This window comes from Hibiscus syriacus, unplaced genomic scaffold (assembly GCF_006381635.1).
Source record: "Hibiscus syriacus cultivar Baekdansim isolate YM2019G1 unplaced genomic scaffold, ASM638163v2 tig00117012_pilon, whole genome shotgun sequence".
Classification (NCBI taxonomy): domain Eukaryota; kingdom Viridiplantae; phylum Streptophyta; class Magnoliopsida; order Malvales; family Malvaceae; genus Hibiscus; species Hibiscus syriacus.
The window spans coordinates 1,531,104-1,558,032 of record NW_024063524.1 but is presented as its reverse complement, the minus strand read 5'-3'; the positions used below and the strand labels follow the sequence as shown (position 1 = coordinate 1,558,032).

The 26,929-nt window shown below is 33.6% G+C and overlaps 1 protein-coding gene across 1 annotated transcript; it reads left to right on the top strand.

Moving 5' to 3' along the window:
• The first annotated feature begins 22,921 nt into the window (after positions 1-22,921).
• On the top strand, positions 22,922-26,232 carry LOC120195439. The gene is made up of 4 exons (XM_039197471.1): positions 22,922-23,061; positions 24,246-24,955; positions 25,258-25,686; positions 25,797-26,232. The coding sequence occupies exons 2-4, from the start codon at positions 24,250-24,252 to the stop codon at positions 25,973-25,975; spliced, it is 1,314 nt and encodes a 437-aa protein (XP_039053402.1). The 5' UTR covers positions 22,922-23,061; positions 24,246-24,249; the 3' UTR covers positions 25,976-26,232.
• The last annotated feature ends 697 nt before the right edge of the window (positions 26,233-26,929 follow it).

Sequence of the window (26,929 nt, the reverse complement as noted above, 5' to 3'; positions counted from 1 at the left end):
GATGAGATATCTAGACAATGTTGCTAGTATAAATTTTGTTGATATTATTGATCATGTTGTTGATGAGTTTATAGAATCTAACTTTGTTGATGATTTATGCAGGGCATGAGAGAAATTTGATGAGGAAATCAACAAGTTTGATAAAAAATTCAATTTATTCTTATCCATGCCTTACTTCCTCAAACTCTAAAATTTTACCTTCTATTTTACAAGCTCCTCAAATTGATTTGAAACAGTTACTAGCACTTGAAGTATGTGTTTTTGGGAGAAAAAAATGAAACTTTACATGTGATCATTTTAAACTAGTTGTCAAAAAAAGAGATGAAGATTTGGTGATGGTATTGCGTGCACATAAAGAGGCCATTGGGTGGACTATAACCGATATTAAGAGACTAAGTTCCTCATCTTGTATGCATAAATTAAGATCGAAGAAGGAGAAAAACCGTAACGAGAAGGTCAACACCGGTTAAATCCATTGATGATAGAAGTAGTGAAAAAAAGATTCATAAACTTCTTAATGCAGATGTCATTTACTCGATCTCAAATAATAATTAGTAAGTCCAGTCTTTGTGGTCCCAAAGAAAACCAAGTCACGATAATAAAAAATTTGGAAGGTGAGTTAGTTCTGACACGAGTACAAAATGGATGGAGAATCTGCATCGACTACAGGAAGTTAAACTCGTTAAATTAAAAATATTATTTTCCTTTTCCTTTCATTAATCAAATGATAGAAAGATTAGCCAGTAAAACTTATTACTCTTGCCTTGATGAATTTTCAGGTTTCTTCTAGATCCCAATGGCACTAGAAGATCAGGATAAGATGACTTTCACTTGTCCCTTCGGCATATTTACTTACCGCCTCATGTCTTTCAGACTTTGCAATGCACCCATCAAGTTCCATAGATGCATGCTTTGCATCTTCTCAAATGTTACCTAGAATTCAACATCGTACTCAATTATGAAAAATGTCATTTTATGATTGATAAAGGGCTGATTCTAGGCCATATTGTTTCTTCAAATGGAATAGCAGTTGATAATGTGAAAACCGATATTATACCCTCACCCCTTATCCATAACTGTGAGGAAAGGTCATTTTTTCTTGGTCATGCAAAATTTTATTACATATTCATCAAAGATTTCTCGAAGTTGGCACAACCATTGTGCAATTTATTGTAGAAGGATCAAGTTTTTTACTTAAATCCAGAGTACAAGGATTCATTTAATAAGTTGAAGTAAAAGTTTATATCAGTGTCGATTGTTCAACTACCAAATTGGGACTATCCTTTCGAGCTTATATATGACACATCAGATACAAGAGTTGGAGACGTTCTTGGGTAGAAAATCGGCAAAAAGACTCATGTCATAGCCTACGCGTCTTAAACCTTGGATTCTGGTCAGAGAAATTATTATACAACAGAAAAAGAATTGTTTGTCATAATTTTGGCTTTAGAAAAATTTAGATCTTATCTACTTGGCACTAAAATTATTGTTTTTTCTTATATTGCAACCTTAAGATACTTGATGAGCAAAAAGGAAGTGAAGCTGAGACTTATCATATGGATCTTACTTCTATAAGAATTTAATTTGGAGATTAAAGATAAAAAGGGATGCGAAAATCTGGTAGTTGATCACTTGATTCGTATTCCCCTCTCCATGTCTGATCTACCAATTTGAGAATAATTCCCTGAAGAGAGTCTAATGGTGGTAGAAAGTTACCCCTTAGTTTACGGATATGGTCAATTATTTGGCCATAGGTAAATTGCCATTAGATTTGTTGAGAGTTGAAATTAACTGGATAAAATGAGAGTCCCGATTTTACATTTGGGATGATTTGTACCTTCAGAAGCATTATTTGAATCAGGTAATTCGGCGATGTGTCACCGATGAAGAGGTAAATTCAATTTTAAATTTCTATCAATCTTACTCTTGTGGCAATCAATTCAGATCAAAGCAGACTGCCCATAAAATTCTTGAGTGTGATTTCTTTTTGCCAAATATCTTTAATGATTCTTATTCATTTTGTAAAACTTGTGAAAGATGTTAACGTGCAGTTAATGTAAGTCGAAGAAATGAAATGCCTCTCAATCTGGTTCACATCTGTGAAATTTTCGATATTTGGGGAATCAATTATATGAGTCACTTCATCTCTTCTTTCGGAAATACTTACATTATTCTTGTTGTAGATTATGTATCTAAGTGGGTAGAAGCTAAAACTATCTGAAATATTAATGGCAATACCATGATTAATTTTTTGAAAATTTTTATTTTCTCCAAGTTTGGTACACCGCGAGCGATAATAAGCGATCAAAGAACTCACTTCGTCAATCGAATAACTGAATCGCTTATAAAGGAATTTGGAGTGACCAAAAGAATTGCCACGACCTACCATTCGCATACAAATAGGCAAGCAAAAGTGTCAAATCATGAAAACAAGGCAATTCTTAAGAAGATCGTCAAATTGGACTGTAAGGATTAAAGTCTCAAATTAATCGATGGATTATGGGCATACCGAACTGCTTACAAAGGCCCTATTAGAATGTCTCTACACATCCTTTCTTCTGTAAACCGTGTCATTTGTCGATTGAATTACAGCATAAATCGTATTGGACGATCAAGTAATGTAACATGGAGATGGATGCAATCGGCGAAGCGCATAAATTGCATATTTAGGAGCATGAGGAAATCTGTAGAAACGCTTACGACAATGCTGTAATATTTAAAGAAAAACAAAAGAAATCCATGATCGTAGAATTTCTTTTAATTCATTTTCTGTCAAACAAAAGGTTTTGCTATTTAATTCTAAGTTTAAACTTTTTGCAGGAAAACTTAGATCGAAGTGTCTTGGACCTTTCACGGTAACTCAAATATTCCCTCATGGCGCGATTGAAGTTGAAGAGGAGCTCGTTTTAAGGCTAATAGTCAAAGATCGAAGCCATATTACTAAAACGCTCTGGTTTGTTTAATCGAGGAAATCGAATTGGAAGAACCCATAATCTGAAATCAGGTCGCTGAGCTAACGACATTAAAAATAACGCTTTATGGGAGATAATCCATTTTTTTATTCAATTTGTTTAATTTATTTTTGATTCTTATTTTATTGTATATTTCAGTTTAGCATCTTATTTTAAATTTGTAATTTTAATTTTGCAGGTACCCGATGATTTTTTATCGAATTTACATTGAGTTCGGAGCATTATTGGTTCGCACAAAGCGTGAAGTATCCCCTAGAAACAGTGTAGTCGTGAGACATCAATCAAATTAGGCCCTCTCCCATTGTGCGCACAGTTTCATTAGATAATGTGCGTTAGCAGAACCCACATGAGGCTGGCGCAAGTTCACAAACCCCTTGATACCCTTTGTATTTTTATTGCCACCCATTTCCCTTTAATTTCCCCCAAAATCCAACATTTTTCCTCCCAAATTGACCAGACGCCAAGTTAACCAATCCATGCACTTCTTTTTCGGCGTGGACCCCATTTCCTTATCTCATTCCCTTTGTTTCAACTTTTGAAACAAACCCAATCCTACATGGACTATTTCCCCATTTTGATATTAGACCCCACTTGATAATTAAAAAACAAAACCTACCTTTCTTATTTTCTCTCCGCCGTATGCCTCACTCCCTTCCTTCCTCCATTCTTTGTTTCATTGACCGCCGATAAACACCCACCACCTCTGTCGATTTCCTTTATTCCATCTCTATACTGGTCATTCAACTGCCTCCCTCCATCGCTTCGTCCACACTTCACGCCTTCGATTATCCCATTTCTTTCAACATGGTTCGTACAAGAAACAAAACTAATGTACAATCTCAACCGCCAATTACTCTCGGAGGATGCTGTCTCTTTGTATCACCGACATTCATCCAGTTACCTAGCGATTTCAAATCCTTGCTGCAGTCGCCACCTCCTCCACGTTGTGGTGGTCGAAAGACAGCAGCCGAACGTCCCTTTATTTCTTTTGTTTTTCTTTGAGTATGATGTTTTAGTGTGATAGGGACACTTGGGATTTAGTCATTTCTCTTCAAAAAATTGTCTACCATTTATCTTTTCCCTTAGTTAACCAATTTTGAGCCTTTATATATTTTCTTTGTTTTACCCCTTTATTAACTCGAGCAATTTTTTTATTTTACCTCTTTTGTTACCCTTTTTTAGGACAAAGTTGAATCGTTCCACACAAAAAAAAAGAAGAAACAATTCGAAAAAAATTGAAAACTGTTTGAACAGTGCAAACATCAGAAAAAATAAAATAAAAAATATATACTCCGATTCAAATATATTGAAAAAAGGGATGAATACAAAGTTGGTTATTTGATTTTTGTTATCTTTCTTTTTGCTTCATTTGAATAAATCCGTGGAATGGACTTATCCTTTGTCTTGAATTTTAAACCCAACCTAAGCTTTTTTTCCTACCCGAACCTAAGCCCCGTTACAACCCTTTTCAAAGACCCCTTGATTTTTGCATCATGTTCATATTTAGTAGTGGAGATTAGATTTAGTTACAAGCTTATGGTAATATTTTGATTAGTTCCGGCTTGAGTGATTCTTTCCCTCGAAACACTTTGAGCAAAATGAGTGAACCATTGTGAGGTATTGGGTTTTGCTTCATTGAAATTAACATATTATTGGAGTGTCATGCTTTACTTGCACTTGATTTTAGTTATCATTTTTCTTAATTGTTCCTTGATTTCAACAATTGTTATGGACTTAGTTCATTTGGATGTTTTAGAAATATTGGGAGATAGAGGATGACAACTTGTGATTTTGATGTGTTGATTGAGAAATTATTGAAAACATTTTTGTGTTTCGATATAACAAATTAGTTTAAATGAATTTTAAGATTTTACAAATGATTTTCTAAGTATATTCGATTCAATTAATCGAATATCAAATTATTACTCCAAGTCTTTTAAGATCAATTTCAAACCTTACTAAATGTGTAAAATTGTGTTTTATACTTAATATATTTTTGAAACAATTTTCACAAAGTATTTTGAACCAAAATCAAGCCTAAAATCAATTTTTCAGAGTGATGCACCGATGCACCAATCCATGCATCGATGCACCATGAATTAAATTGAACATCAAACGCATTTCATGCATCGATGCACATACCATGCACCGATGCACTGAGGATTTTATGAAAACATCGAATGCATTTTATGCATCGATGCACCAGCCATGCATCGATGCACTCCGGCTATTTTGAAAAATCGAATGCACTTGATGCATCGATGCACTCTTAGTGCACCGATGCACTGAGAGTCCAACGGTCAAAATATTTGAATTTTACACCGATGCACCGATGCACCTAGGGTATGCATCGATGCACTGACGCTCCCAACTGCTTTAATTAATTGTTTTCACACTTAAACAGCTTTATTGACTCCACTAATCATCCCTAACATTCAGAATCATTTGAAGGTGTATTTAAACAAGCTTAGAAGCCATTGATCAATAATAAGAAACAACAAGCAACTAGAATCAAGAGAGAATCAAAGAGAAAGCATCAAACCTCAAGTTTGAGCATTTCAAGCCTATTTTTCATTCAATATTCATTTTGCTTTCAAGAACACTACTTGTACTCAATTGTATTCATTTTTTAGTGTTCTTTTCTTTGTTCTAGAATTGTGCAAACAATTTACCTTGTGAGGATTTCCTTGTAAGTTTGCAAATTTGTAATATTCTCTTTAAGAAAGAGCATTCTCAAGAATTGGGGTATATTCTTGAGGGAGTTGTAAGGTTATCTCTTTGGCCTCAAAAGAAAGAACAAATTGGTGAATTTGTTAAAAAATCCTTAGTGTGGATAGCTAAGGTAATGGATGTAGACTTTGATTGAGAAAGTCTAACCACTCTAAATCGCTGTGCAATTACTTTTAATTTTCTGCAAAAGCTTCCACAAAAATTTTAATTGCCAATTCACCCCCTCTTGGCCGATTTCGTCGATCGATTAACTCAACAATTGGTATCAGAGCCTAACTCATTTGAAGGTTTAATCACCTCTTGAGTCGATTCGGGAAGAGTTACATCAATTATCAAGTCATCAATGGCCTCCACTTCAAACTTCGACTCCGGTCTCGATTCAATGCCCATCAACAAGCCTCCTTTCTTCAATGGTGATAACTATGCCTATTGAAAGAATATGATGATGTATTTTATTCAAGCAAGTGACATGGGAGCATGGAATGTTGTAGAAGATTGATATATCAAGCCTCTCACTCATCCAAGATTGTGGAGCGAAGGAGAGACGAAAATGTTCCAGCTCAACTCCAAAGCCATCCATATTATATTTTGTGCTCTTGGACCAGATGAATATGGAAGAGTTTCATCTTGTACAACCGCCAAAGAAATATGGGATAAACTAAAAGTCACTCATGAAGGTACAGACTAGGTAAAAGAATCTAAAATTAGTCTTCTAACACATAGCTATGAAAATTTTAGGATGAAACCAAATGAAGATATCAAAGCTATGACGGATAGATTCTCAACGATTATCAATGGTCTCAAATCATATGGAGAGATCATTCCAAACGAAAAGCTTGTGAGGAAGTTAGTTTACTCACTTCCAAAATCATGGCAATCCAACAAGACTGCAATCATCGAGGCTAAGAACCTAAAGTCCTTAACTCTTGAAGAGCTAATCGGTTCCCTCTTCACTCATGAAATGATGCTTGAAGATGAGGTGGACCTCGATAAGATTGAAGAGACACCAAAGGAGAAGAGAAGAAAAAAAACATTTGAGTTGCTTAAATCCACAAAAGAAGAGAGTGATTCGGATGAAGATGACGATGATGAGGAAATGAAATTGTTTGCCACACGGTTCAGAAAAATGATGAGACCTTACTAAGGAAGAAAATTCAAACGAAGTGAAGGTCTCAAAAATGAACCAAAAGAGAATGACCCGATCATTTGCTATGAATGCAAAAAGCTGGGGCATGTCAAATATGATTGCCCACAATTGAAGAGAAAGGGTCAATCAAAGAATAAGCACAAGGCTCATGTGGCTACATGGAGCGATGAAGAAGGTTCTGATGAAGAGGAACAAGAAGTAGTAAACTTGTGCTTGATGGCATTCGGGAAAGATTCTAAGGTAACCTCTAACTCATCTGAATTTGATGATTTATCTTATGATGAGCTATTAGAGGAATATAATGGTTGGCTTTGGATTATAAGAAATTGTTTTTAAAATATAAAAATGATGTTTCAAAATTGAAAAATGAAAATAAACTCATAACCAAAACCAACAACGATCTTGAAAGTAAAATCAAAGATTTGCAAATCAAACTAGAAGAGTTTGAAAAGAAAAATTCGGATTTGTAAAATTTAATTTCAAAGGTCAATGATGATCATCAAAAGAAAATTGATGATCTTAAAGATTCTTTTGATAAAGTTGGAACAAAACGTTTTGAAAAAGGAGAAAATTCAAAATCAAACTTTGTTAGAAAAAGTTTTAAAAACTACAATCATAGAGGTCCCCAAAGAACTTCTAATAAAAAAATCGTTAGAAGTACTAAAGGACTCATTACTACTAAAGATAAATATATCTTACACAAATGGATACCTAAGAGGACTAGGATTTTAGAAACTAATGAATATGGACCCAAAAGAATTTGGGTACCAAAAATTAGAAATTAATCTATGTTTGTAGGAAAAGGAGCATTGCTACAAGGCATGAGAAACAAATTCAAATTCATGGTACCTTGATAGTGGATTCTCGAGACACATGACCGAGGACAAAAACCGGTTCATTGAGCTTAACGCCAAAAATGGAGGAGAAATGACTTTTGATGATAACTCAAAAGGTCACATTGAAGGTATAGGTACTATAGGTAATACCTCTTCCATGCAAATTAAGAATGTTTTATATGTGAATGGATTAAAGCATAATCTTTTGAGCATTAGTCAATTTTGTGATAAAGGATTCATTGTCATGTTTGAAACTAATGGTTGTAAAGTTATTGACATTGCATCTAATCGGATTATTCTTGTTGGTCATAGAATAGGAAACATATACATGGTGCATTTAGACTCTATTGATATGATAATTTATGCCTAGTTGCTAAGGATGAGCATGATGGCTGGTTATGGCATAGGAGACTAGGACATGCTAGTATGAGTGGTTTGCAACGGTTAATTCAAGGAGACTTAGTAAGAGGGCTGTCTAAACTAAATTTGATAATGATAAAATCTGTGATGCTTGTGCTAAAGGAAAACAAAAGCGAGTTTATTTTAAATCCATTAATGATATATCAACTAGTAGAGTATTGCAATTGATCCATTTAGATCTTTTTCGGCCATATAGAACTACTAGCTTGGGTGGAAAACAATATGCATTTGTCTTGGTAGATGACTATTCTAGATATACTTGGGTTCTATTCTTAAGTACTAAAGATGAAGCATTAGAAAAATTCATCACATTTTCAAAAGTAATCCAAAACGAAAAAGGTTACTCTATAACTAGTGTTAGGAGTGATCATGGAAATGAATTTGAAAATCTTGGATTAACTGAATTTTGTAATTCTAATGGTATTAGTCATAATTTTTCAACACCAAGAACCCCTCAACAAAATGGAGTTGTTGAAAGAAAAAAACAAACTTTAGAAGAAATGGCTAGAACCATGCTTTGTGAAAACAATTTGCCAAAATATTTTTGGGCGGAAACCACAAATATTGCTTGTTATGTTATTAATCCAGTAATGATTAGGCCTATTTTGAAGAAAACTCCATATGAACTTTTTAAAAATAAAAAGCCTAACAGTAGCTATTTTCATCCTTTTGGATGTAAATGTTTTGTTTTAAACAACGGTAAAGACAATCTTGGCAAATTTGATGCTAAAAGGATTAAGGAATTTTTCTGGGTTATTCCTTAAGTTCTAAAGCTTATCGAGTATTTAATAAAAGAACTTTAGTTGTAGAAGAGTCTATACATGTTGTTTTCGATGATAATCTCCTTCCGAGGAAGGATTCTTGTTTGAATGATGATATAGCTATTATAAATACAAATGACGTTAGACATGACGTTGGAGAATCGTCATTAAAGGAATAAATGAAAGATGAGGAAACTCATGATCCTCTCGAAAATCCAACCACTGAAGAAAGGGAAGTATCTTACCCAAGAGAGTACAACTATGTCAAGGATGGTGAAATCATAGGTGATCCATCCAAAGGGGTAACAACTCGATCTTCTCTTAGAAATATTTGTAATTATGTTGCATTTATCTCATGCATAGAGCCTAAGAATATTAAACAAGTATTAAATGATGAACATTGGATTATGGCTATGCAAGAAGAGTTAAATCAATTTGAGAGAAGTAAAGTTTGGACACTAATTGAAAGGCCTAGTAATAATCTACTGTAGGTACTAGATGGGTATTTAGGAATAAGCTTGATGAGAGTGGTAATATAGTGAGAAACAAGGCTAGACTTGTTCCTCAAGGGTATACTCAAGAAGAGGGCATAGACTATGAGGAAACATACGCTCCCGTAGCTAGGATGGAAGCAATTAGAATGTTATTAGCATTTGCATGTTTTCATAGATTTAAATTATATCAAATGGATGTTAAAAGTGCATTTTTAAATGGTTTTATTAAAGAAGAAGTGTATGTGGAACAACCTCCAGTTTTGAAGATTCAAAATTTCCGGATCATGTTTTTAAATTGACAAAAGCACTTTATGGTTTAAAACAAGATCCTAGAGCTTGGTATGAAAGATTGTCAAACTTTTTAATTGAAAAAGGTTTTTCAAAAGGGAAGGTTGACACTACATTGTTTTTAAAGCATAAAGGTAAAGATTTATTAGTAGTTCACATTTATGTTGATGATATAATATTTGGTTCTACTAATGATGTTCTTTGCCAAGAATTTTCTAAGCTAATGCAAAGCGAATTCGAGATAAGCATGATGGGGGAGCTCTCATTTTTCTTGGGACTCCAAATCAAGAAAAGAAAAGATGGCATCTTCATCAATCAAGCTAAATACGTCAAAGATATGCTCAAAAATTTTGAACTGGAAAATGGGAAACCTCATGACACTCCAATGAGCTCTTCTACAAAGCTTGACTTGGATCAAGGAGGTAAATGTGTGGATGTTAAATTATATAGGTCAATGATTGGTTCGTTGCTCTATCTAACTGCAAGTAGACCGGACATTATGTTTAGTGTTTGCTTATGTGCTAGATTTCAATCATGCCCTAAGGAATCACATTTAATAGCTGTTAAGAGAATCTTTAGATACCTTAAGGAAACTCTTAGTTTAGGACTTTTGTATCCTAGAGACTCTAGCTTTAGCTTGCATGCCTTTTCTGATGCAGATTACGGAGGATGCAAACTAGATAGGAAAAGCACCTCTAGTACTTGCCAATTCCTTGGAAATATGTTGATTTCTTGGTTTTCAAAGAAACAAAATTGTGTTTCATTATCTACCACTGAAGCGGAATACATTTCAGCCGGTAGTTGTTGTGCACAAGTTTTATGGATGAAACAACAACTTTTTGATTATGGAATTGAAGTAGGTACTATTCCTATCAAGTGTGACAATACTAGTGCTATTTGTCTCACTAAAAATCCCATCCAACACTCTAGAACTAAGCATATTGAAATAAGACATCACTTCATTAGAGACCATGTCACTAAGGAATATGTAGTTCTAGAATTTGTTGATACTTTGAACCAATTAGCGGATATTTTACAAAGCCTTTAGACAAGGAAAGATTTTGGACACTTAGGAGAGAATTAGGTTTAACCAACCTATCTTCACTTAGTGTTTAAAATAATTTTAGCACTTTTAAGAATAAATGAAAAATGCTTATAATAATAATTTTTCATTGCATTCTATGCTATTAGTTAGGGGGAGTTTATGTTATTTGGTGAAAATTAATTTTATGTTCAAATGTAGTTTAAGGAATAATTTGATTGATTGAACATGATTAATTTTCAATATAGGAGTTACCAAAACCAATAGAGCTAATTAATTTAGCATTTGAGTGTTTAAAACGGATTTTTGATATTTTTGTGCTTCATGCATCGATACACTTAACAGTAAATCGATGCATCCCTTTGAATGTGCACCGTTGCACAGGGTCATGCATCGATGCACCGATGCACGCCTTGAATGTGCATCATTGCACAGGGTCATGCATCGATGCATTCGTCGGGTTTTAGGTATTAAAACCCTATTTTCTCATTCTTTTAAATGTCTAAACCTCAAAACACCCCACCATTCGTCCCTCTTTCACTCAAAAATTTACTTTTGCTTAAAATCAACGAAATATTGTTAGAATCTTCGAGTTTTTCAACTCCTAATCCTCCATTTATCATCAAATCATGCAAAACAACATCACATTCCTCTAAAATCCAAAATTTTCAAGGTAATATTTCAAAAACCCTATTTTATTGATTTTTGATCTTAAGACTAGTTTTAATTAGTTCTAGGATGAACATTATATCGGGCATTGATTGTTTGATGATTATAAACTAGATTTTACAACCAATTTCATCAAAAACTCACAAATTTTCAATAAAATTTTGAATTTTTGAAATTAAAAAAAAAAAAAAAAGTCTGAATTTAGTTTTTAAATTTGATGTTTTTTATTTAATTATGTTGTCTTCAGGAAAAACTATACATATTATAATTTTCAAACGTTGTTTTCTAAATAGTTTTTCAAAAACTATGCCCATTAGAATTTGGTTTAGAGAACCTTGAATTATTACGGACTCAATTGAGTTTTGGGATTGATTAAATTACATACATGTGTTTCAATTTGCAGGTCATATTTCTTATTCTGATTCCTAAACCATGTCTAATCCCAAACGCCCTAGAACTTCGTCGAGTCGTTCTCATTCAAACCAACCTCCTAATCCCGTTCCTCAACCTACTAATAGCCTATTAGGATCTTGCTTTAACATGCCTGATCGTCGTAGAGACGAATTGTACTCTAGGTACAGAAATTCTTTCCAAACTTATAGAATCCGTGAAGAGCGTATTCATTCGCTTCAAGCCATGGTTGATATTGACTTCGAATACCTTCCGATTCTTAAAGCTTGGAAGTTTGATAAATTGTTTCAGCTTAAACCTATCGTCTATCAACAATTGGTCCGCATTTTCTATTCTAATGCGGTGTGTATTCAAAATGAAACTCAATGTGGAACTATAGCCATTAGATCCTATCTTTTAGGCCAATATATTAATATTGACCCCGAGACTATAGCTTTCCGATTTGGGTTAGATGATAGTGGTATATATAATGAGAGTGAAATTGTGGAATATAACTATATTCCAAACTCCATTGTTAGTACTCTACGATCTCATCAAGATCATTTTCTCCATTTGATGATCTCTTGGTGGTTTAGATCATCCGGAGGTAGGTACTCCACACTTCGTGCTAGGGATTTATGGTGGATGTATTGTATTAAAAATAAAATCAAAATAAATCTGCCTCAAATTATATTCAGTCAACTAGTGGACATCATAAACATTGTTCCTTCAAAACATGTTGAAACATTGATTTATGGATGTCTTCTTAGTAACCTCTTTATCAAACTTGGTCTAGACGTCTCTCTCGACAATCCTATCCCACTCAAAAATCAAATCAATCTTACTTTCTTGAAGAAAGATTGGAAGCAAGACAAGGAAACCGGTAGCTCTTCTCGTGCTCCTCCTCCTCTTACGGCACCGACTGCTGACGATGATCCTGAGTTTCATCAACTTATGCAAGATATCGACGATCACGTTCCAGACGATGAGCCTGCACCGGAATCGACACGACAAGAAGATCAAATGCCACCATATTTTTGATCCTTCTTGGAGTCGTTTGATATGAGGTTTGCCTCCATGGAGTTTCAAATTACTGAGTTTCAGCGGGAGATGCGTGAACGTATGGACGCACTCACTCTTGAAGTTCGAGCTCATTATCCTCCTCCTTCCGACTCTCCTATGGATTAGACCTTTTCAGGAGTTGTTTGTTTTGGATTGTTTAATGTTTGAATTTGTTATGTTTGGATGATTGGATTTTGAACTTAATTTATATATATTTGGTTTGGTTGAATTTTCTTATATTTTTTTGCATCATTAGATATATATGACCAATTATACCATTTCACATTTACTTATGAATATTGTTTATGGAACTAGTGGCTAATCTATCTTTTGATTGTGATCTTAACAGCTTAAGCTATATATAAATATTTAATCAATTGGCTATGTTTTTCAAAACCTTGTTTAAATTGATTTTTAAGTCTTTTTGATTTAACAAAAAGGGGGAGAAATGTTAAGTGTTAAAATGTTTTAAAAGGGAGAAGTGTTATACTAAGGGGGAGTAATTTTTCAAAATTAATTTCAAATTTTTAGAAAATATTAAAATAACACAAATGTTTTGTTATATCAAAAAGGGGGAGATTGTTGAAAACATTTTTGTGTTTCGATATAACAAATTAGTTCAAATGAATTTTAAGATTTTACAAATGATTTTCTAAGTATATTCGATTCAATTAATCGAATATCAAATTATTACTCCAAGTCTTTTAAAAACAATTTCAAACCTTACTAAATGTGTAAATTTGTGTTTTATACTTAATATATTTTTGAAACAATTTTCACAAAGTATTTTAAACCAAAATCAAGCCTAAAATCAATTTTTCAGAGTTATACACCGATGCACCAATCCATGCATCGATGCACCATGAATTAAATTGAACATCGAATGCATTTCATGCATCGATGCATATACCATGCGCTGATGCACTGAGGATTTTATGAAAACATCGAATGCATTTGATACATCGACGCACCAGCCATGCATCGATGCACTCCGTCTATTTTGAAACATCGAATGCACTTGATGCATCGATGCACTCTTAGTCGATGCACTGAGAGTCCAACAGTCAAAATATTTGAATTTTACACTGATGCACCGATGGGTATGCATCGATGCATTGATGCTCCCAACTGCTTTAATTAATTGTTTTCACACTTAAACGACTCTATTGACTCCACTAATCATCCCCAATGTTCAGAATCATTTGAAGGTGTATTTAAACAAGCTTAGAAGCCATTGATCAATAATAAGAAACAACAATCAACTAGAATCAAGAGAGAATCAAAGAGAAAGCATCAAACCTCAAGTTTGAGCATTTCAAGCATAATTTTCATTCAATATTCATTTTGCTTTCAAGAACACTACTTGTAATCAATTGTATTCATTTTTTAGTGTTCTTTTCTTTATTCTAGAATTGTGCAAACAATCTACCTTGTGAGGATTGCTTTGTAAGTTTGCAAATTTGTAATCTTCTCTTTGAGAAAGAGTGTTATCAAGAATTGGGGTATATTCTTGAGGGAGTTGTAAGGTTATCTCTTTGGCCTCAAAAGAAAGAACAAATTAGTGAATTTGTTGGAAAATCCTTAGTGTGGATAGCTAAGGTAGTGGACGTAGACTTTGTTTGAGAAAGTCGAACCACTCTAAATCGCTGTGCAATTACTTTCAATTTTCTACAAAAGCTTCCACAAAAATTTTAATTGCCAATTCACCCCCTCTTGGTCGATTTCGTCGGTCGATTAACTCAACAGAAATGCTTGAGGGAAAACATTTAATAAGTGAGGGGGAATTTGATATGTAGTTTATTTAGTTATTATTTTATCTTTAATTAATCATTTTTGATTAGTTTATGTTGTTGATTTGGGCATTTTCATTTATTTTTGTGCATGATGTTAACTTTCAGAAATAACACTAAAAAGCTGAATTCATGTAGTTTTTATTTTTCTGGAGTAAGGCTGGATTAGTGGGCATGACTCAGGACATGACATCATCCGACGTGGCATCGACGTGGATTCTAGTTAGTAACTTCTAGAAGACGGTCCAGTCAGTGTTTCTAGAAGGGCGGGCGTCTCAACTGCATTTTAAATTCGAATTAGGAATTATCTTTTCCTTTTAGGATTTAATTTGAATATTTTCTAAGAATTATCTTTTGTAATTTCTATTTTATTTTTAGGGTTTTAGAGAACTATAAATACACCTTGGGGTAAGCATGAAACATATCTCGATTTAAGCTTTGTTCTTTCTTTTGTTTATTTATAAAAGTTTTCTTATTTTCTTTTCATTTCAAATTTTACTTTTATGTTTTATTTTCTTTTGAAATGCTAAGTATGATATCTATCATTCTTAGCTAATTTTTCAATAAGCCAAAGGCTGAAGCAATGAATCAATTCTAATCGTGAGAATTAAAAAGCACCTGATAACTTTGGGTTACATTCTTAATTTTAAGAAAACTTGGATTGGCAATCGGTCTTTCCTTTAAAATCAAAACGTTTTCATTTCAAAAAGAGCTCGTTGGCTTGATTGTTGTTTCGATTAAAAGTTGGGAGGAAGAATCGACTGGTAGCAAGTTTGACTTTATGGGAACACACTTAGCTGCGATCTGCTAAGGGAAATTGAGATCGAATTCGATTCTCATTGAAACAACACAGTATGAGTTGGGTTTTTCCAGATCTTTAAACTGAGTTGGCACTGACAACGATAACCGTAGTTAATTAAATATGTACTAAAATTCAAAGATTTATTTTGGATTCACTTAGATTAACGGTTTACAAAAAAGAAAAATAAGTTACAGGGGTTGGGTCCTATAGGCTGTAATTGGTATTAATCCGAAGTAAAAATATTATTCAATGATCGACGGGAATTGAGGCAAAGTGAAGCGTAAGATTGTTTTTACTTTATTGAATTTTTATCTCAAATTACCTTATTTAATTTTCTTAGATTAAATTCTTTATTTACTTTTTATTCTTTCAATAAAAATCCTCCTATTTACTTATCATTTTCTCCCAAACTAGAATTAAAAGCCTTCTATATCAACAGCTCCTAAGTCCTTGTGGATCGACCCTTCTTCTCTCTACTACTATTTTTTTCTTTTATTTGAGATTAAGGAATATATTTGACAGTACAATGATGCTTGTCAAAAAGGTTATTAAATTAAGGGTAAAATATACAAATGGTCTCCGGACTATAAAGTATTACTTTATTAAGTCCCTCGATTATTAGAAGTTACAAAATGATCCCTGACTATAGAGTGTTGCATTGTTGAGTCACTCGACTATTAAAAGTTACAAAATGGTCACCCAACTATTCATTATGTTCCAAACTCATCCTTTTCTGTTAAAAATTTGACAAAATTCTAAGCTGAACGTTAACCTATTGACTATGATATGATAAAATATGATCTCGGAATCTCAAACAACCATCATATCTCAACCATTATGTTAACATCCAACTTAGACGATCGTCAAATTTTTAAGACTAAAGGACAAGTTTAGAATATAATAAATAATCGTCTAACGCCTTGAAACTCGAGTTAAGAATTTCGGGCTAACCCGAGAGAGACTTTAGATAAATCCATTAGTTGCAAGGAAACTTTGGTCCAAGAATTTTTTTGGTTGGGCTTGGGTTGATCCCATTAAGCCATAAGAAAGGGCCTCTTTAATCATGAACCAAATGTAGAGTGACCAAATGAGTAAATAACCCATTTTTTGAACCAAAGTCTGATTTCCCTTAATTGTTGATGATATCACCATCTGAATCATCTTCTCTTTTTCACCTCAACTTTTGTCTCTTCTCTCTACTCTTCATCTCACTTCTTCTTCCTCAATATTCAATGCAAAGTTAGAAGCTTTAAGAAGTATAAGCATCATTTGATAATTCCAAGGTAGGAACCACACTCCACGTCTTCCAAGATTCCATTTAAGTTCTCATTTGAAACATTTGGCTTAGTTATCTAGAAATGTGTTTTAGTGGGGGTTTGTGGAACCTTAGGTTCTAACTCGTTTTATGGGATTTAAATAGTAAGGGAACCTTTTTGACCCCTAAGACCCTAAATAAGACTTTAATAACATTTACTAGCCTTTGGGGAGTGAATGGGTGATAGTAAGATGTAAGTTTGTGCCCAAAACAAAGCACTCCATGTAGTTAGTATTGGTACTGGAAGAACATTACCAATATTGTTCTCCATTAAGTGTAAAAACAAGGGCTTTTTGTAAGGGTAGTATCAATACTCGTTCAAGAAGTATTGAGTGACCTGGTCTCGATACTTAAGGGGTGATATCGATACTGGTAACAAGTTTAGGATTCCAGTAGCCATTTTTGGTACCGATACTCATAAGAGTATCGATACTCCCCATAGGAGTATCGATGTTGAGGTATTTCTAAACGTCTAAACCATTTTTGGTATCGATACTCACCTTGAGTATCGATACCCAAGGGCCAATATCGATACTGATGGCACAATATAGATACCCTCATCATGACTTGGACAATTTTGCTAGTTGACTCAAGTGTTCAGATTTGGGATTTAACGTCGTATAAGCTTTATACACTCGAATACAAGTGGAAATAATTAATATAACTAAATTCACTCATAGAAACTAAGCAAGTTAGGATGACATAAGAATGGCAATTGTATGACGCTTGGAAAACAATGAGGATACCCGAGTTTTATGATGATCGTCCTCTATGTGAAATATATATATATATTATTTGACTAGGTACGCATCTGATGCACGTAAAATTCTGGATCATACACCTTACTCGGGAGCCGATGTGAGTTCGGATGTGAGTTTAGAAGAACATAAAATTCCAATCCTCACCCCAAAACTCTCGAGTAGGTGGGATAGACAAGGGAGATAAGTTCTGATGCATGTAACATTTCGGTTCCTACCTCGAGACTATTTCCTCTCAAGATATGCTAGTGTGTTGTCCGAGATGCACTTAAAATTCCTCCGACTGCATTTGTTGGACCTATCTCATGTTTGTTGATGTATTTTATATAATCATGACTTTATACATCAATATGTTCATGTAATGAATGCATGTAGTATTACATAGTTATTATCGTGGCACTGAGCTCAGTGTATAGAATGTGTTTTCGTGCGTATGTCAGTAGAGGATCGATGAGGAGACTATCATACTGATACATTCCATATCAGCCATTTCAGAGTATGTCTTGAGTCTTCTAGAGGGAATGTACTTATGTGGACCTTGTAATTGTTCGAGTCATAACTCTATTTTGGTTTATAAATTCAGTGACTGTATTTGTACTATTTGGGATACTCCCGTATTTTGTATACTTGAATCATGAATCTTTATTTACATTATGATGAATGATATTTTTTGCTTTATAAATGGTTTAAAAAAAAATTTGGGTGACAAATTCGATAGTTTCGGTTGACGTCGTAATCTATAGATCTTCCGGTCTGACTGGATTAGGGTGTTACAAGTCGAGTGACCACTTTGTAACTTTTAACAGTTGAGGGATTTAACAAAATAACACTCTATAGTCAAAGGATCATTTTATAACTTTTAATAGTCGAAAGACTTAATAAGTAGTATCTTATAGTTGAGGGACCATTTGTGTATTTTACCCTTAAATTAAATAAATTAAAATTAAAAATTATTCTTTAATCATGTAATGGAACATGTTATACATTAAATTTATTTAATTAAATTAATTAAATTGATAAAATATGTAAGTATTAAGAACCAAATGTATAATTATACTAGTTTTTAATAACCATGTCACTTATCCGTTAAAATTTAATTGTTAGTAACTTAATTGCAAAACTTAAATTATTAGACGACATGATTAAGAAAATTTTAGAATTAATGATCAAAGTAATTTTTTTTAAATATGTTGTTCATAAAAAGTAGTATATATTCAAAGATTCTCAACCATTTGACAATGAATACTCATAGTCCTGGTATATGCGGTGCTCAAACTTGAGACCTCAAAGGATAATGAAAAATCCCTTAACCACTGTGATCGCTTGGTTCATGCAAAAAATAATAATTAAGTGATCATACAAATAGTTCATCATATAAAGTTATAAACAAGGCTTAATGCCAAAATAAATGTCCAAACTATACTTAAAGTTAATTTTCGGTGCCAAAAGAATGTTTTCATGAAAAATAAGTGTATGATGTTTCCAATGTTACGCTCTTTGTAACGTCATAATTCGGTCCAACCAGAAGATCGACATATTAGAACATCACACGGGACCACCAAAGTGGTTAACTTAAAAATTTCTTTTAAAATGACATTCAAAATTCCCATAAAATAATTATGATCTTAAGTATTCAAATATAATGTTTACAAAATAGGAGTTCCATCATTAAATTCAATATGCATAAGTTTAATAATTAGAGTTTACGACTCAAATACATATAAAGTCTCTGTTAAGTACATGCCAACTAATAAGTATCTGAGATGTACGTTGATAAGAACGATCCAAGTTGGAAGTCACAATTAGCGATAGTTCCTCGATCTGTCCTCCTACCAACCTGCAAACGGAAGCAACATTCGGAATGCTAAGCTCACAAGCTCAGTTCTACAAAAATAACTCTAATATACTACATGCATTCATCACATGGGCATGCGAACAAGTATAAGCATAGACATGCAATTAATCCAACACACAACAGAGCACTTGAGACACCTATGGGGTCATATTAGCATCAAAGCCTTATCCTTGTAATCTACTCCTCAAAGCACTTAGGACACCTCCGGGGTCACCTAGCATCGGAGCCTACGTCCAACTAGCATTTAAAGTGCAAAAGCACTAACTTAGCACATCAGAATGTCTAATCACACAAGACAATCGTCATACATCTAAGGAAGTTCAGGTGTCATAATTGTTTCCCAAAATTCAAACAAAGGCTAGTGTTATGCCATCTTAATTTATGTTGTTATCATGATATTGGAGGTTATTAGTGGTTATCGCTTTTAGTCTTATTAGGGAAGTCCTAACGACCCTTAACTCCCTTCCCGAACCCTTTGGCATTTAACTAGGTTTCCTACCCAAACACTGACGATGGTACCGATACTGGTCATTCAGTATCGATACTAACCTTAGGGTATCTATACTATCCCGAGTATTGATACCAAAAATGGTTTTGATGTTTTGAAAAAAATACTCAGTATCGATACTTTTACCTAAAGTATCAATAACTTGATAGGAGGGTATCGATACTACCCCAAGTACCGATACCAAAAATGAGTTCGATGTTTTGGAAAATATCCTTGATATTGATACTCTACCTATAGTATCGATACTCTCATAAGTATCGATACCAAAATGGCTATTGGAATCTGACTGACTATATCTGTATCGATACTAAACCCAAAGTATCGATACTCGTAGGATAATATCGATACCACATGTATGGGTATCGATACTTTTAGCTCAAAACACCTTTTTTTAAGCTGCACGAAGAACAATATCGGTATTGTTCATCCAGTACCAATACACAAGCCCAAAAAACCCCTGTTTTCTATGAAAATACAATCCCCAACCCAACCATTTACCCTTCTAAGGTTATTAAACGTTATGTGAAGCTTATAGTAGTTACATGGTTCATAATATGCCATTTAACATGCTTCATTCACCCTAAAAACGTTTAAAGCCATGATCATACAAATTTTACATAACATGCTTGAGTTCACCTAAGTGTAAGCAAGTACAAGAATGACCTATATATAGTATAAGGGAGTCATAAGTGTGTTACCTTAGTCCTAAGTTGCAATTTAACACCTTGAGTTCACCTAAGAACAAACTTCTCCTTACCTTTGCCCTTGGAGCTTTCCCCCACCTCTTTCACTAATCAAAAGTAATGAAACGAGTTACCAACTCATCTAGGGGCTTAAAAAAGTTAGAAACTTGACTCTTAATCTCTAGAAACAGATTGGGAACACTAAATAACCCTAAAACCCAAAATCTACCTTGAGACTTCCAATAAGGAAATGTAAACTCAGAAAGCTTTCACATTTGTCTAAGCTTTTAGGAGGAATAAGAAATAGAGTTTGAAATAAGAGAGAAAGAAGAGAAGACAAAAATGAAGAAAAAGAGGGATAAGAGTTTTCTGCTGGTTGACATCATCATTCTTAATTAAAATCAACCTTTGAATCAATTTAGGGGTTATTTGCTCTCATATTCCTCCATCTTTCATGCCCAATTCAAGAATACCCTTTTTATGCCCTAATGGGCTCAAGCCCAACTAAAACTAGCCAAATATTAACCCAACACTTTTAAATGGTTCCTTAATCTAAATAAAACTCACCCGAGTTTACCCTAGACTTCTAACCCAGAAATCATGGTGTTACACTCTTAGGTGCTTGGACTGTAAAACTGTTAAATTCAGTCGTTAAGTGACACATGTCAAGTTTATAAAATTTTAAATTTTTTGTTTAAATTAAAAAAATTAAAATTGTAATTTATTTTTTTTTAAAACTCAAAATGTTATAAAATTGCCAAAAAAATACAATATCTTTAAAACCCTAATTTTAATCCTTTAGCATTATCGATCGCCACCAATGTTTTCAATCGACCGAACACCCAACATTGCTCGACCGAAAAACCACCCAATGGCCAAAATCCCATTTTAGTTGAACACCGACGTTCATGTAAATACAAGATTTTGCAATCGGTTGAAAGGGGTTCTCCACATTGCAATCATCAATTTTTGTTGCAATAATCGCGTGAAGCATTAGGGTTTAGGAAGTCATATGTCATTGGGGTTTTAGTTAATTGATAACGTTGGTAGCGACCGATGCTGGTAAGGGATTGAAATTAGAACTTTATATATATATATATATATATATATATATATATATATATATATATATATATATATTTAAGAAATATTAAGTTTTTTAGCGGTCGTTACAGTCCAAACACCTAAAAATATAACATAAAAATGTTACATTTAAAAGCCTAACGAAGAAAACGTTGGACGTCTATTTTTAACAAAAAATTCTTTATGCACATAAAGTTAATTTTGGGTATAGTTTAGAGGACACTTGTTTTTATATTTTTGACGCAGATAAAGCAGCAAATTTTATTAAAAAGAGAAAATATTCAAAATTACAATGAAGTTTGAAAACTAAACTTAGAATATTTTCCTATAATCATTGATACAATAAACTAGGTACTCCAGATCATTTAAAGACCATACAATGAAAAAATTAAAACTCATCCAAAAAAACTCGAACAAAAGACATATACGAATAAATCTGACCGCATTGACAAACAAACCACAACAAGTGATAAAACTACTGAAAGACCACCAAGAATAACAAATCAGAATCGAGCGTCGTGAGAAAATTATCTACGAAAGTAAATCGCGTATCCAAGTCCAATCCGATGGTCCAAAGCAAGAAAGATCAACAAGATAACTAATAAACGTCATCTTGATCAATCGAGATGACATCAAATTCGACCCTAAAAAACAATCAAATGATCGAAAACATGCCATGAAGGCAAAAAAAAGCGTCATAAAGAGAAAAAGAATATGTCATAAATGCAGAATTATAAACAATTTAAAAATTACAAAAAAATAAACATAAATATGCATATACTAAAATAAATGAGAAACAAATTCATGTCTCATTAATTATGTCTCTTTTGTTTTTTAAAATTGTCTCATTTAAAATGTCTCATTCAAAAACTCAACAAACAACAATACTTATATTTTATTCAAAAATTATCAAAATAATTTGTTAAATTTATCAATTATTTTTTAAGAATTATTTTATCATTTTTCTTGATTAAATATATCACTTAAAATTACATGCATAATTAATATGAGACACAAATTACGATATTGAAGGAGCATTAAATTTAATAGAAAATCAAATATTTATTACAAGAAATGCGGTTCACGCTTGCTGGTAAACGACATCGTGTTACTTCACAGAACGACAGGTCGACATCCCTCCATCTTCCGAACACTTTGGAGGGGTAAGGATTTGAACAGACATATATATCAAATTCCGAGACTATCCCTTCCGAACTGATCCTCTATTCCTCTATAATCAAGGTTAAATTCGGCAATTCAGCAATTCGCAGCTACGGCCCAGGAATAGCAAACGTTCCAAATATTTGAGGAAGGAAATGGAGGTGATATTTAATCTTCATTTTCCTTAACGGATTCTCTCTCGAGGCGCCACCGTCTGCACCTTCTCCATCACTATCGCCGCTGCTCACGCCTCGTCGTAACTTCTAGAAGGATTATCTCTTTATCAGAGTTTAAGGTAATGCGTTTCCTTTCTTTTTTGGTATACATGAAAGCCAATTTTATTTATGTTTAGTTTTTTAATAATTTTGAAATGGTTTCTCCAGTTTTTGAATTAGCTGCTCTTAGCTCTGTATTGTTGTGGATGCGTTGCTTTTCTCATCTTCTAAACGGAGCTTTGAAAAGAAATATGTAGTTTTGAATCGTTCAAGGTTTTTATGTAAAAATAAATAGAAAAATATTTAAATGAATTTTTTCCTTTTTAATTTCGTGTTGGTGCTCGTTTAATTAATCGGTTAGTAAATTCTTTTTAAACAATGAAGTATATTGTATTTTTTTTCAAATCCTTTTTCTTCTATGATTTTCCTTTCTGTTTTGAATTAATTAACATAGAAGTGTATTTGTACGTTAAAAAAATCTCTGTTTTTCTTTTGTTTTCTGTTCCGTATGGCTGCTGTTAAATGAAGATGAATTCTCATGAGTTTTAATTTAGCTGTGTCTAACATGATTTTTTTATTCACTTTTTCAATTGTCTAGTTTTTTTAGATGATTTATTTAGCTATGAAATTTCTGATTCAAAATGAGCAAACTATTTACCGGTATTTATGTTTGAATTTTAGATTATCCATTTTTTTCCTTGATAATACACAAGTTGTGGCTTATTTGTTACTACTAAAAGTTAACAGCTTTAAGCATAATTGATTGAATTTTCTCAAGTTCATTAGAGTAAAATGTTCTCAATGTTGCAACAATGAGATTTTGTTCGCTTCCCATACAAGTATTAATATTTGAAGTTTAAATTATCCATTGTTTTCCTTGTTATCACTCAAAAGTTGTGGCTACTTGGTTCTTACGACTAAAAGTTAACAACTTTAAGCTTAATTGATTGATTTTTCTCAAGTTCATGGAAAGTAGAATGTTTTCACATGTAGCAACTAAGAGATTTGCTTTGTTGCCTTTGCAAGTATTTAGAAGAGTTAATGTGTTGGTAATATTCCTTTCTATCATAGAAAAGTTATGGCTAATTAGTTGTTACAACTAAAGGTAACAACTTTAAGCTTAATTGGTTGAATTGCCTCAAGTTCATGAAAAGTAGAATGTTTCAGCAACGATGGGATTTTCTTTGTTGCCTTTCCTTGAGGGCCTTCTCGTAAGAAAATGACGTAGTTTAGTAACTTTAACTTTTTTTTTTTGATCATGCAGAGCCATGGCAACATTTACTGCTATAGCTTTTGATAGGCTGTTAGAACCTGGAGCCTCCAGACCTGTCGAGAACTCCAGTTCTACTTTAAAACCACCTATCCACCCAAAGCCTAGTACTAACTCTAAGATGGAGAGGGGCAGCAGTACATCAGTAAAAAGGAAGGTTAACCGCCCCCAAATGTCACCTTCCCTCTATGCTACTCCTGAGGCAACCCCACTACCTGATTCACCATCTTCTTTCTGTCCTTCTCCTTACATCATCAATCACAAGCGTCGTGGGCCTCGCCTTTCAAAGAGCTTTTCTGAGGCTAATGTATCATCTCTGGAAAAAATCCTAGAAGAAGATGAGATTAATGGGAAAGCAAAGTTGGAAGAAAGCAAACCTGTTGATGAACGTAAGGATGGTTTTGTTGCTTTTAGCATTTCTGAACCTAATGAAGAGGAACATGAGAATGGTGCCCCCTGTATTTGTCCTATGAACATAGAGCCCGAAAATGGTGTCCATGGCGGTTACATTCAGGAGGTGTACACAAATGCTGTGCTGAAGGTTGGACCGTTGAACTTGGACATAAGTAGCGACAGTGAAGATTTCTTTGATCCAAATGAATCGATGAGTGTCACAAGTAATACTGAGGTAGGAGATGATACTGGGGCTGAAAGTGCTGCAAGGATTGCTACATCAGGGGTAGAATTTTTTGATGCATGGGATGGTATGTTGTTTTCACCCGTATATGACATTAATATGCAGATGCACACGCACACATATATTAATCTTTTCTTGCAGGACTGTCTTCTGTTTTTAAAACCTGATATGTATTTACTTGGGTCATGATACGAATGTTTTTGTGCTAGCTTTCTTGTTTATTTAATAGGTCCATGCATGCATATTTATAGGTATGGAATAGGTGAAATTATTGAGAAATATGAAAAATTTCCTCCCCACAGTTTCTGCCTAATGTAATGACTTTGTTGTTGTTATGGCCAGCTTACTTAGATTTCTTGTTTCTTCTAGAATTATCCTGTGGGAGTGCACCACAGACTATTCATCGTGACATTGAAGCTGAACTTTGGGAAATAAGATTGAGTTTACTTACAGAGTTAGAAAAGAGGAAGCAGACAGAAGAGGCTCTAAATAAGATGCAATCTAAGTGGCGAAGAATCAGCCAAGAGTTGGGTGACGTGGGATTGTCATTGCATGTGGATCTTCTTAATGCGACAGAGGATGAACTTGTGAATCAAGCTGAAGAATTGAGACAGCAACTGTGTGCTGCACGATTTGTATCATTATCTGTGGGAAGAGGCATCACAAGGGCAGAGATGGAGATGGAGATGGAAGCTCAAATCGAATCAAAGAACTTCGAAATTGCTCGATTGTTGGACCGTCTGCACTACTATGAGACCATGAATCGTGAAATGTCTCAGAGGAACCAAGAGGCAATAGGTGAGGATTTTGTACCCCATTATTTTTCTTTCCTCAGTAGAACATGTAGTTTACATGTTTACATATGCTGCATGATATTTGCAAGACTCAGAATTTACCATTTCGTACAGAGATGGCACGGCGTGACAGACAAAGGAAGAAAAGAAGGCAGAGATGGGTCTGGGGTTCGGTTGCCACCGCAATCACCCTCGGGACAGTGGTCTTGGCCTGGTCTTACCTCCCAACAGGGAAAGGATCTTCTGATGATAGCATTTCCAATGGTTCAGATGATAATCCAACAGCTAAGTAATAATTATTAATAACTCAGTACTATAGCTTGTGAGAACCTATCTGTCCGTATTGGTCATCATAGCAATTGAATAAGACCCAAATACATATTTCTTCCTTGTGAATACTAATAATAGCACTCTCTCACGCCTTCTTTAGTTGAGTAGCCGTGAGATATCTGATCTGTGGACGTATAGTGCAATTCATATAATATTTAAGTTGTTTCCTTCCCTGACAATCTGGGAGGACATGAATTATCAAATGTATTCTTTGTTAATGTTAACCTGATTTTAGCCGCTTTTCATCGTGGCATTATATCGATGATTTGATAAACAGTTAAATGGAATATGATACATCAATTATTATTAAGAATTTGTCAATCCAATGATTACGATGAGTGTCATATTCTTTTCTTGTCATTATGTAAATATAAATATAATGTAGATTGTTGTATTTATTAAAATTTTAAATATTAATAATCCATATTTGCCCCACATTCATCTGGAGGTCAATTCTCTTGATGGAGTGCTTTAGAAGTAAACTACTCAGCACATCAAAACCCGTGTAGGAAGGCGAGGTCACTGATGTCTATAATTGGTTTCCATAATTGTTACAGTTATTTTTGTAGCCAATATTTTTGTTCGTGTTACTTATTTAATTATTATTAGTTTATCAATTTATTGGTATTTTAGTAGGAGTTAGTTTAATATTGATTCATTGAAAGTTTATTACTATTAAGATCTTATTTAGTAGCAAGGGATTGCTTGCTTTAGTAGGTCTTTTATTTTCACAAGGTATGCAGCCTCTATTTATTATGATTAATAAAATATAAGTTAAAATTTATCAAAAACCATAAGATATCTTGTTTCTCTTGAGATTTCAGGTAGTCTTCTTTTGACTAGTTGAATTAATATTAAACTCAAGAGCACAACAATAACATTCGGGTCACATTTGGTTCAAGTGGCTTTTCTATATT